At 42.2% G+C, this 11303-nt stretch overlaps 6 protein-coding genes across 6 annotated transcripts; 2 read left to right on the top strand and 4 right to left on the bottom strand.

Moving 5' to 3' along the window:
• Nucleotides 1-960: 960 nt before the first annotated feature.
• Nucleotides 961-1497, bottom strand: TbgDal_VII6241 (hypothetical protein, unlikely; the record flags this gene model as incomplete). The annotated part of the gene is made up of 1 exon (XM_011776707.1): nt 961-1497. One exon carries the CDS (start codon nt 1495-1497, stop codon nt 961-963), a length of 537 nt encoding a protein of 178 aa, XP_011775009.1.
• Nucleotides 1498-1546: 49 nt separating this feature from the next.
• On the top strand, nt 1547-1942 carry TbgDal_VII6240 (hypothetical protein, unlikely; the record flags this gene model as incomplete). The annotated part of the gene is made up of 1 exon (XM_011776706.1): nt 1547-1942. The coding sequence occupies one exon, from the start codon at nt 1547-1549 to the stop codon at nt 1940-1942; it is 396 nt and encodes a 131-aa protein (XP_011775008.1).
• A 393-nt stretch (nt 1943-2335) lies between these two features.
• Nucleotides 2336-4135, bottom strand: TbgDal_VII6230 (RNA-binding protein, putative; the record flags this gene model as incomplete). Its single annotated transcript, XM_011776705.1, has 1 exon — nt 2336-4135. The coding sequence occupies one exon, from the start codon at nt 4133-4135 to the stop codon at nt 2336-2338; it is 1800 nt and encodes a 599-aa protein (XP_011775007.1).
• A 1805-nt stretch (nt 4136-5940) lies between these two features.
• On the bottom strand, nt 5941-9081 carry TbgDal_VII6220 (hypothetical protein, conserved; the record flags this gene model as incomplete). Its single annotated transcript, XM_011776704.1, has 1 exon — nt 5941-9081. One exon carries the CDS (start codon nt 9079-9081, stop codon nt 5941-5943), a length of 3141 nt encoding a protein of 1046 aa, XP_011775006.1.
• Nucleotides 9082-9344: 263 nt separating this feature from the next.
• Nucleotides 9345-9695, top strand: TbgDal_VII6215 (hypothetical protein, unlikely; the record flags this gene model as incomplete). The annotated part of the gene is made up of 1 exon (XM_011776703.1): nt 9345-9695. The coding sequence occupies one exon, from the start codon at nt 9345-9347 to the stop codon at nt 9693-9695; it is 351 nt and encodes a 116-aa protein (XP_011775005.1).
• Nucleotides 9696-9988: 293 nt separating this feature from the next.
• Nucleotides 9989-10972, bottom strand: TbgDal_VII6210 (hypothetical protein, conserved; the record flags this gene model as incomplete). Its single annotated transcript, XM_011776702.1, has 1 exon — nt 9989-10972. One exon carries the CDS (start codon nt 10970-10972, stop codon nt 9989-9991), a length of 984 nt encoding a protein of 327 aa, XP_011775004.1.
• Between the last annotated feature and the right edge of the window lie 331 nt (nt 10973-11303).

Below are 11303 nucleotides of genomic sequence, written 5' to 3'. Positions count from 1 at the left end.
ATGAGAATTTTAAATAACACAATAAATAAGGAGAGATAACAAATAAAAGAAATAATAACAACAAATAATAATAGTAATAATTTAAGAATTTAATAATCAATACAAATTGGAAAAATAGGAAAAATAAAACCGAAAGGAATATATAAACTTTGATCCTTCAGCTTTTTATTTTTAAAAAAAATTTCTACTTATGTGGTTGTTGAAGAGAAAGCAGAGTGATGAGTTGAAGGGGGAAGAGGGGGGGGGGAAAAAGAAAAGAAAAGAAAGAGGGAGGACTTCCTTTTTTTCCTCTCTGATTTTTATTTATTTTGTTACGAAGTAAATAAAAATTAAAAAAAATAATAACAATGAAAAACAGAAGGAAATAATAATGATAATAATAAACGTTAAACTCAAAAAGGAAAATAGGCAATTCAGGTGGAAAGAAATAGAAATTAAAAACAAAAGAAAAGGACCACTGCGAAGGTTTCTACCCCTTTAAAAAGTTATTTAAATTAAAATAATTAATTATTATTTTTTTAAAAAAGAAGAAAGGAAGGGATAAAAAAGGTAAGCGGACAAAAAAAAAGTTGAATGAAGGAGAAATATATGGAGAGAAATATATATATATATATATATATTAAGTATATGATTTCAAACACAACGATTACTGACGTGTATTTTGTGGTGAGAAGAAATTAGTGAGGAAGAAGGGGGGAAATAAAAAATAAAAAATGAGGACAAAATAAATAAATAAAAGTTGCAGTAAAGAAGTGAGAATAAAAATAAAACAAAAAGGAAAATGAAGGGTTTGAAACAGGAAGATCTAAAAAGAAAAAAAGAAGGAACAATTAAAAAAGAAAAATCAAAATGTGTGGAACGAGACTTTGTTTCGGATTGTTTCCCTTTCTTCTTTGTTTTCATAAAATTTATTATTTAACGCAAAGGCGATAAACAAACAAATAAAAAGTGATACATAAACTAGAAATTGAACAGAAAAAATTCTCTTTTTGAAAATAATAAAAGGTAACAATAACAATAGTAGGAGGAATAGTAATAGCAATAGCAATATATATTGCGATACAACCACATGAAAGAAAGAGTAAGGTAATATACGAAATAGAGGGACATGGCGAAAGTATTTTTAATATAATAAAATAAATTAGAAAAGAAAATGCAGTAAAATAAAAAAAAGAAGGGATGGAGGAGAAATAAGAAAGAGGAAAACAAACAAAAAAAAAGGAGCAGGACATAAAATAATAAATAAAATAATGTCAAGTGGAGTAAAAAAAAGAAAAAGAAAAAAGAAAACAACGGCAACCCATCGGGGAATAAAAACAGGAAGAAGATAGGTACCAGATTGCACATTTGACAATAACAATAATAAATGAAAGAAGGGAAGCCATACACACATACATACACATAAATATATATATATATATATTTATATTTATATTTATTTAAACACATAAAAGTACACATGTAAATGGAGACAGGCAAACGGACACTCGGGGACATGTCCGCGCAGGTAAGTCAATGCACAAACAATAAAATAAAATAATTAAATATGTATATATATATACATAAATATACACATATACATATATATATTGCAACGGAAGGACTAATGCATTGTCATTTTTTTTTTCCCGGCATACGCGATCGCACCCGCTTATTAATCCACAGCACACGGCAACTGATTAATAAAAACCAAATATGCCGCTCCTTTCTTCTTTTTTTTTTTCCGTGTAATATATATATATATATATATATATATATATATATATGTGTATATATGTATGTGTGTGTGTGTGTGTTAGTTCTTCTCCTCTTCCTCTCGAGCAGTATTTCTTTTTTTTTGTCCCTTTTCCATTTTTTTTGTTTTCTTTTGTTTTTTAAAAATAAAGGAAACCCTTCCATTTGTTGCCCCACACCTCCATTATATCTCCTCCCCCTTCCTTAATCTTCCACATTCTTATCTGCTTCCTTTCCTTTCCTTTTTTCTGTTTTCTATTGAGGGATCCCGCATATTTCCCCTCCCTTTTTTTTTATCTCACCCTTCCGCTGAAACGGTTTCGGTTGTCATAAACAGGAATACAAAAGGCGATACAACAGAAATAAAGACAAATAATAATAATAACAACAATTGTCATTATTAAGAGCAAATGGTCTTTTTTTTTTTTAACATAAAAGAAAGTGCCGAAACAGAAACAGAAACGGAAACGGGAAAAAAAAAGAAAAAGAAAAAAAGAGGCAGAGCTGAGAGGAAAGTACCGAAGATAGTAAGCAAAGGCACTGATGTGAAAAACAAAAACAAAACATAATATAATAAAAGGGATCAAAAGGAACGGTGGCTTTACGTAAGTGCAGCAAATGTCCCGCCGTCGCCGTTGCTGAAACCCGATACAATTCGAGTTTGATGATACGGTACGGCAATAAGGCATTGCAATCCCGCAATATTACACCCAAAACTTTGCATGCCATGCGGTGGTTCCGTCATTTCTGTCATGACGCCAGATGGTACCATAGGAGATACAACAGGTGAGAGGCCGAGTAATGGTGAGACACCGCCCGCAACAAGTAACGGTGATTGCGAATAAACAGCCGTGTGACAATTTTGTGGAACTGTAACGGTTGACCACTTGTTAGAGCCAACTGCCGACTGAAGTAACATTGATGGACTTTCCTGTGCGTCTACCATTCGGACAAGTAACGGTGCTGTGTTTTTCAAAAAGTCATTTCCAGACGGCCGTACAGGTGGTGAAGGCGCCGCTCCAGTTGCAACTCCCGGACCTCGTTTATCTCTCGCGAAACGGCATGTAAGTGTCCGACCCTCAACGGTCGCACCATTTAAACGCTCAACGCAAAGAGCTGCAGCCTCCTCTCGCTCGAACAGCACAAAACCATGGCCGCACGATAGGCTTGTCGTGGCATCCCGAACAACTTTAGCCAGCTCTACCTTTCCAAAAGTGCCGCAAAGGCTGCGTAATTTATCCGTGTTCCACTGCAGTGGCAGACCTTGGATGAATATGTTGTGGCTCCGTTGCACCATTGGGCGACTGCGATCTCCAAAACATGCAACATGGGCGCCTTTCAGTAACTCCATATTGGGAAGTGAGTTACCTCCCTGCTGTTGGTCGGGTTGGGTTTTTACATCCGTCAGTTTGTCTTTTGAGAGGGACGGTGTTGTGGAATTGGGGGAGCGACCGAATTCCTGCCATGGGATACGATCAGAGTGGGCAAACGACGGCATGGCTTTCTCGTGAGCGAAGCGGCATGACAACATCCGTCCATCCACTTTGCAACTGTTCAGTGTGCGCACACATAGAGCTGCCTGTTCATCCGTCTCAAACATGACGAAGCCATAACCCCGCGACTCATTTGTGTTACTGTCGTGCATAACTTTAGCACTGACAATATTACCAAAGGTGGCGCAGACGCTGCGGAGTTTCTCCGTATTCCAATGGGTTGGAAGTTCACTCACGTATACATTTTTTCGCGTGGCTAATCGCCCAGTCGGATGAGTGGAGAGTGAGGGAGAGATAGAGGAAAAACTTCCATTGGGAAGCTGCACCCCGGATGTTGAGCTGCTCAGTGGAGTGCGGCTGCTGGGGTTCGGAGATAAATTTTCCACGCAACCGTTTTCATCGGACAAGGGGCTATAGGTAACACTGGAAGCAAATGGGTTGAAAGACAACACATCTCCTCCGTCATGTGGTAAAGGTATGGGGCCGATAACTTCTGCGGAATCACGTGCACTGACAGATGTGGTGCTTCGGCAAGTGCTAACGATCTTGCTGTCTATTTGTTCCTCATTGTCCGTATCCACATCATCAAGGAGGTTGCGCTGCATTTCCAAAAAGTAGCGGCGTCGCATCTCTTCCGCGCCCTCTTCCACCAGTGCATTTCCATGAACACATACATAACCGTAATCGCAACAATCCAACACCTCATCAACTGTGCTGCAGTTGCTGTTTTTATCTTCTAAGCTGTGTTTATTGCTGTTTTGGATTTTGGTGTTTAGCATATCCGTAAAGGTCATTTTGGGAGGCGGATGATTCAAACTTGTCTGACAATCCGACGTGGTGTTTTCCTCCGTGGATGTGGTGCGTGGCATGTTGGAACCTCCAGTTGGCGTAAAAGAAAATAAGCTCATTCTTCTCGGCGGTTACTCAAGGCGAAATAGAGCGCAACCAACTAACAAACAATTCAACAACGAAGATTTCTTTTATTATTATTTTTTTTGGGGGGTGGTATGAAATGCGGGTATTGTTCACTTCCCTTATCTTTCCGTTTAGTTGTTTTCGTTTGCTGTTCCTTTCTTCTCTCCTTGCCTGTTGAATTGAAGAATTCCTTTTGCCTAAAGCCACTTGTTAAATCGTATGTACTTCCAGGGCACTTTCGCTTTCAGATTCACTTTCTTCGTTGACTCCGCTCCGTTTCGATGCACGCGCCCGTCCGTTTATTTCGGTTCTCCTTTCAGTGGGCTACGACAAAAAAAAAAAAAGGATACACACAGGAGAGGGGGAAAAAATGCCGACTGACCGACTGACCTGTTGTGATGTGATGTAATGTTGCTATTCACGGTACTTGCCTACTTGACTTTGCTGGTTTTTTTTGTCGTTCTTTGGATCCTTTCAGCAGTTTCTGGTGCTTTTCTTTTCTTTCTCCTTTTTCTCTACCTTCCTCTGCTTGTATCGTTGATTAATGATGACGACTGATTTGGCAATCCTCCCTTTTCTTTTTTGTTTTGTTGTTGTTTCGTTCCCACAACTTTTTCTCCTTGTCTAACGTGTGCAGAGATGCTCAGCAGAAGTTCAATCTTTCTCCTTGTGTAAATGACATTTTGGTTATTTTATTTTATTTTTTTAAAAAAAAAGAAGGGGGAAAAAAGGAAATAAGGGAAAAAGGAGTAGGGAGTAAGGAGTAAGGGTAATTGAAAAAAAAAAAATTAAGTCAAACAAAACAGAGTAACGTAAACAACATCACCGCTGCCGTCATTACGACCCTCAACGACCAAACAAAACAATAACACACACACACACACATTCGCATATAAATATACGTATATATATATATATATATATATATATATATACGTATATTTTAGACTTTTTAAAAAAATGAATTTAATCCACATGTGCACAAATTCGTACATCTGCCACAAAAAAAAAACATTTGCATCTTCTTTTTACTCCCACACATCTTTTATCGTCTCATCGGTTTAATCGGAAAAAAAAACCCTTGCATGACCGCAACGAATTCGAACCGGCTCCATCACCCTCACGGTAGCGACGGATTTTCCTTTTTTAACTTAAGATAATAAAGAAGAAGAAGAAAAAAAAAAAAAGAGAAGTCTGATAATTTCTTTAGATGTTCATTCGATCGACAGAATAAAGAAGGAGGAGATAAACAAACAACAAAAAAAAAACAAATCTAACAAATGAACCAGAGGGAAAAAATGAAAAATATTACTGAATAACACAGTAAGGTCTTTTAAAACACCTCAATAAATCAATAAACCGTACGTAAAACTCTTATGCTGCAAAAAAAAAAAACTCAACGTCTACGTGCGGCCATTATAGTCGACAAAACTACGGGCCAATCACGGCGGCAAAAACGAAAATTAAAAAAAAAACAGAGAATTCGTCTATGGTTTTATTGTGTAACAAACACAAAATATATGACTAAAAAACTTTATTTCGTTTCTCTCACACCTTCTATGGATCCGTAAGCCAAATTTTCAAAAGCCTTGACTTGACATAAAAGCAAAATTAAACATAAAATACACGCTGGAAGGACTTATCAAGTGGATCACTGACAAGTTTGCTCCTGCACGCAACTTTTCCTGCATTTTCCCCCTTCCATTTCCACTACTATTTCCACTTTCACTTCCTTCCACTCTCCCTTATTTTTGAGATGTCATTCCTTTTTTTTTTTTTATGGGGGTGGGGGGTCCCGTTATTTTTTTTGTGTGGTGCCCCCCTTTCCATCTGCCACTGATGTGCTTCCACCTCCACAACACATCAAACGTGAAAAGAATCCCTTCACTCCTTTCTTCTTCTTTTCATGTTTGTCCTCTTTTTTTTGTTTTGGTCCAGTCCTTTTGCCCGTGGCTTCGGCATGAAATACAGGATGAATGGGAGTGGGTGAAGGATCCATAGTGTCGGAAAGAAGTACAGACTCGTTGGGAGGCCTCGGCCCTTCAATTTCTTGAGTCATCGTTTCTTTTTGTAAAACTTCTTCTGTCCGCCGCTTCTCTTCATCCTCATGGGATGGGGGTGGCGGCGGGGCTTTGGCTGAGGAAAGCGATGAATCATACGACCACGACGAGTTTTCTTCACTCTTTTCATCACCATCGGCCTCTTCCTCAGCACAGGAGTAATCACTACTATCAGTTCCGCCGCCACTGGTATCAGATGATGATGGTGAGTGCTGTGAATCAGGTAAATGGGGTTGTCGCGTTGCTGAACTTCTCAATAAATTCGTGTTTGCCTCATCCAAATGATCTGGAAGAACACTAGGGGATGAGGCGCACTCAACTTCCGGGTTGTTCTCCCACTCACCGTAGGCGTCCACTTCTGTTTCGGCAACGTGTTGCTGCTCCCCATCGACCACACACTTTAGCAGAACATCAATAGGAGGTGGCGGCGGAATTCTAGGAGCAAATTTTTCTTGACTAAGTGGTCTTGCAGCAATTAAGTTGTCTCTCACATCGATTGGATGTTCCTCTGCCGTTGTGTCATGAGTCGCTCGTGTACGCATGGCTCGTTTACTCACCTCAGCAACGGTCCTCGCGTCAGGAAGGATAAATAAGTCACGAAAAAGACTCCCTTTCCGACTACACCAACATCCCCATTCGTCAGTTGAGTGGAGTAATTCAACAACCAGCTTCTCCGTTTCCAGACGCAGGTCACGGACGTTGTTTAATAGTTCCAATACCCGCTTGTCTTCCTCCGTTAGTGCCTCAGGTTCCACAACCGGGGGCCGTGGGTTTTCAAAGGATAGTTCCACCTCCTGAAGTGATGTCGATGACTGTGAATATATATGTGACTCCACCCCTTGTGGTGATTTCATTTTCACATCCACGGACGATAGACGTGTTGGAGGTGGGAGCGGCAGTGGAACCCTAACTGGTGTTAGCGACGACTCTTCTTGTTTTTGATTATCCTCCAGCGACGGTTGGTGTTGATGTTCCAACTGCTGATGCTGCGATACCGACTGTTGGTGTAAAGGTATTGCTGGTGGCGGTAGTTCGGCAACTACATTTTTATCCTCCTCACCCACAGCATTTTGAAGTACATCATTACTTTGGGGTAACTCCCTCACTGGTTCAGGCAAAATGGAGCTGCAGTACGGCATTGTCACGTTTTCTGATGCTTTCGCAACGTTAATGCTGCTGTGCGGTGTTGCCATATCACAAAAAGTGGTTGGCGCCGTTGAAACAACATGCACAGTTGCATCTTCGGAGCCATTCACGTTGTTTGTGTTACCGAAGTCGGTTTTCTCAGGGACTACTTCTCGTTTATGCGGGTGCGGATGGTCGACGTTCGTTTGCTGCTCCACAAAGTATTTAGATGAGAGAGTCTGCGCTACCGGTGAGTGAGGAGAAAAACGGTCAACAACGTTTGGGGCAACCCAGCCAGCCATGAACCTCGATTTCAGTAGAGCCAAAGCCACTTGGGCCCCCCCGGTTCTCCCTCTATAATTGTTCCGAATACTGGGGCCAAAATCCTTTATTGTTTCCATCCGCCTCGCTGGGCCATATCCGTAGGAACCAGAAGAATCTACGAGTGAAGAAAAAAGAATCCGGCGCGGTGTTTTAATTCTACACGCTTTCGGTAAGGCCGACCCTGGTCGAACTTCCCGAAGCCGATCCATTGCTTCGTCGTACACTTTGCGATGAGTGCCCATCGAGAAACTCAGCCGTGAGGCCTCGGAAACAATGCGCGCAGTCTCTGCATTGATTTCCTGCCGCTTCCTTCGGGCGATCTCCTCTTCTGCTCGAGCAGCCTCACGGCATACTTTTACTTGCCGTTTATGAGACTCGTAAAGAACCTCAACATCCCTGTGACTAAGTGGGTATGGTGATGTATTGGTGAAGGAAGCATAAGTCGAACCACCATTTGCTGAGTTTCTCAAAAACGGACGGTAAAAAACTGGATCATTCCCACCATTGGGACTGTTGTCCTTCTCGTATAGAGCAAGTTTCACCGGTGCCGGTGGTGTGTTCAGTAATTCCCTATGAATGTGCAGCTCGTCCGCAGCACCCTGTGGAGGGGAACTAGGGACAATCCATGCTGAAAGGCTGTTTATATCGGATTGTTCCACGGGACACCGTTTGATGCTGGAAACACCAGCGATCGGTGGCTCGCCTGGCACGACCGAAGAATTCCCTCCTATAGGTGTTGATTCAACATTTTTGTTACAAGGATGCTTCCTGCTAGAGTCACTGAGTTGCGCACTATTCAAATTGCTTGCCTTCTCGCCGCTACTAACATAACTTCCAACAGGACTTTCTTTTCGGTTGCTGGGTGGTTTACTGTTTGCACCGCTGAGTTGCGCACTATTCAAATTGCTTGCCTTCTTGCCGCTACTAACATAACTTCCAACAGGACTTTCTTTTCGGTTGCTGGGTGGTTTACTGTTTGCACCGCTGAGTTGCGCACTATTCAAATTGCTTGCCTTCTCGCCGCTACTAACATAACTTCCAACAGGACTTTCTTTTCGGTTGCTGGGTGGTTTACTGTTTGCACCGCTGAGTTGCGGACTATTCAAATTGCTTGCCTTCTCGCCGCTACTAACATAACTTCCAACAGGACTTTCTTTTCGGTTGCTGGGTGGTTTACTGTTTGCACCGCTGAGTTGCGCACTATTCAAATTGCTTGCCTTCTCGCCGCTACTAACATAACTTCCAACAGGACTTTCTTTTCGGTTGCTGGGTGGTTTACTGTTTGCACCGCTGAGTTGCGCACTATTCAAATTGCTTGCCTTCTCACCGCTACTAACATAACTTCCAACAGGACTTCTCCTTGATTCATTGGATTTTCCGCTGCTGACATAGCTACAATCAGGGCTTGCTGCCCTCGCTGACATAACCATGTACGACCCCTTGGCTGTGTTGTGTCCAAATATCTTTTCTCGTGCGTCTACTTACTTAACCTCCGCAGTCCTTCCCTTCAGTTTTGTTGTCGACTTTATATTCTTACTGTTGGTCACTTTTTCTCACCTCAACCTGATTCTAACACAAATAATATTATTATGTGGTTTCTTCGGTCCTCCGCTACTAAAAGGTTCGTGAGCTCACCGACTGAACCCTGTAACGTTTGATCTTCACACCTTTTTTTCTTCTTACTTTCGTTTCTATGTTGTTGTTTTTTTTTTGCCGGAGTAACTGTGTCTATGTACACAAGTACTCAATGACTTCAAGAAGAAAAGAAACAAATATATATTTATTTATTCATTCACGTAACGTTCATTTGTCGAACTTTTCCCTCACCTTCAGTAGTTATCATTATTTATCCAATGTCAGAGACACACACACACCCCTCCGGTGGGAACAAGAAAGTCAACAATCGGGCAACAAAGCGAAGCAGTTTACAAAACAGCTTCCAGTTCGATTAGAACGCCAACGCAACAACACGTGTAACGGGAAAGTCGGAATATCAAAAAAAAAAAAAAAGTACAAACACACACACACCCCCCGTCGCAAATGAGAAAACGGAAAGCTACGCCGCACCGCACCGCCTCCACCCACATCTACACAACCACAAGTGCAACGCGAGCGTGCGGTCGCGGAAGAAAAAGATTCGGAAAAAATGATGCGAGCATTAATGCACGCAAGAAGGCGGGGGTTTATTTTTTTTCTTCATAAAACCGCGCACAACCAACTCCTGCCACCAATGTACCAACTTCACCAAATTTTGACCGGAGTAAAAAAAAAAAAAAAGAATGCCGCTGCTTCAGCACCGAATTCATTTCTCCCTCTTTCCTCCCCCTCCTCCAAACCTCAAGTCACGCACCGCGCCAACTCGAACTCCACCATGTCATATCTGCAACCCAACAACTTGGCAATTACACTGAGGATAACGCAATAATGCCATATGTTGTGGCTGTTCCACGCGTAATCAATCTCATCACTAGACAACAAACAACATATAAGCCATCTCCACCACTTTGGTTTCATATCGGATCGTTTTTCCGGTTTCCTTGCGGTACAACGGGTTATCCGACACACCTGCACCTCAGGAAACCGCGATGCGTTTACGAAAGTACCCAAGGCAATAAACACCCAACTAAGTGTATGATAGTTTACTGCTGTGCAATGACCCTGTGTATAGGCTTTGGGCACTTCCATCCACAACACCAACGCAAGATATGGAAGCGAAAAGAAACCCATTACCTTTCCTCTAGCTGATGGTGAGCTACAAGAGCCACATCGAAGCACAGCAGTGAGTGCGGCGGCGGAGAGAAGCAGAAGCAGCACGGCGACACGGTGGGAGGTGTGAAGCGAAGCGCAAGCGTTACCGCGGTAGAGAAAACTCCATGCGGTGCCTGTGGTGGTAAGGACAGTACCGATGGCATCACAACTTAGTAACCGTACCCATACGGACCTTGAAGCCCCGCACGGTATGAGAATATGATACGCAACACTGCAAACAAATGCCACGAATGCCATGAGACATGTTGAGCGGAAAACAACAGTTGGGCTGGCAGACAGTAGGAAATTGGCCTCCTCTGCTGGAACAACCCTCTGACGCAGCACAACCTTACCATTTACCTCCAATAAATCCTCCACCGGAGGAAATACCATCAAATAAAGTATGAAACATGCAGCAACAGCGTGCGACCACATGTTGAACGATTCGTTGTGCAAGTGGAAAAAGGTGTGAAAAGCTTCCTTCACCGGCATATGGGGACGGTACCCGGTAGTGATATTTGGGTTGAACTGCATGCGCTGGTCCAACTGATGAACCTTCAAGAGGGAACTCATAATTTGAAACCGCCTACTTTCCCCGCTGTACTGTCCTTTTCGCTTTCCGCACGCGAGGTGTCCACGTGTCTGGCGTAAGCGGCAACAGGCCCTTAGGCAACAGTCGTAGATTCGGGAAGGTAAACAACCCCCGCTTTTTTTTGTCTATTTATATGGTGTGGGTGTCAAAGAAACATCTATAAAAAAAACAATACACGAGGGTTCAACAACAAAAAAAAAAGAGAGAAAAGGAGGACAGCTTTATGCTCTGGCGGAAGCCCTGCAGTTACGAAGAACTGCTCTAAAGCGGAATAAAAAAAAAAAGCAAAAAAATACGTGACGTAGCAGAAAC

This window comes from Trypanosoma brucei, chromosome 7 (assembly GCF_000210295.1).
Source record: "Trypanosoma brucei gambiense DAL972 chromosome 7, complete sequence".
Lineage (NCBI taxonomy): Eukaryota > Euglenozoa > Kinetoplastea > Trypanosomatida > Trypanosomatidae > Trypanosoma > Trypanosoma brucei.
Note: the sequence above shows the minus strand (reverse complement) of the source record. Positions and strands in the feature narration are given on the sequence as shown.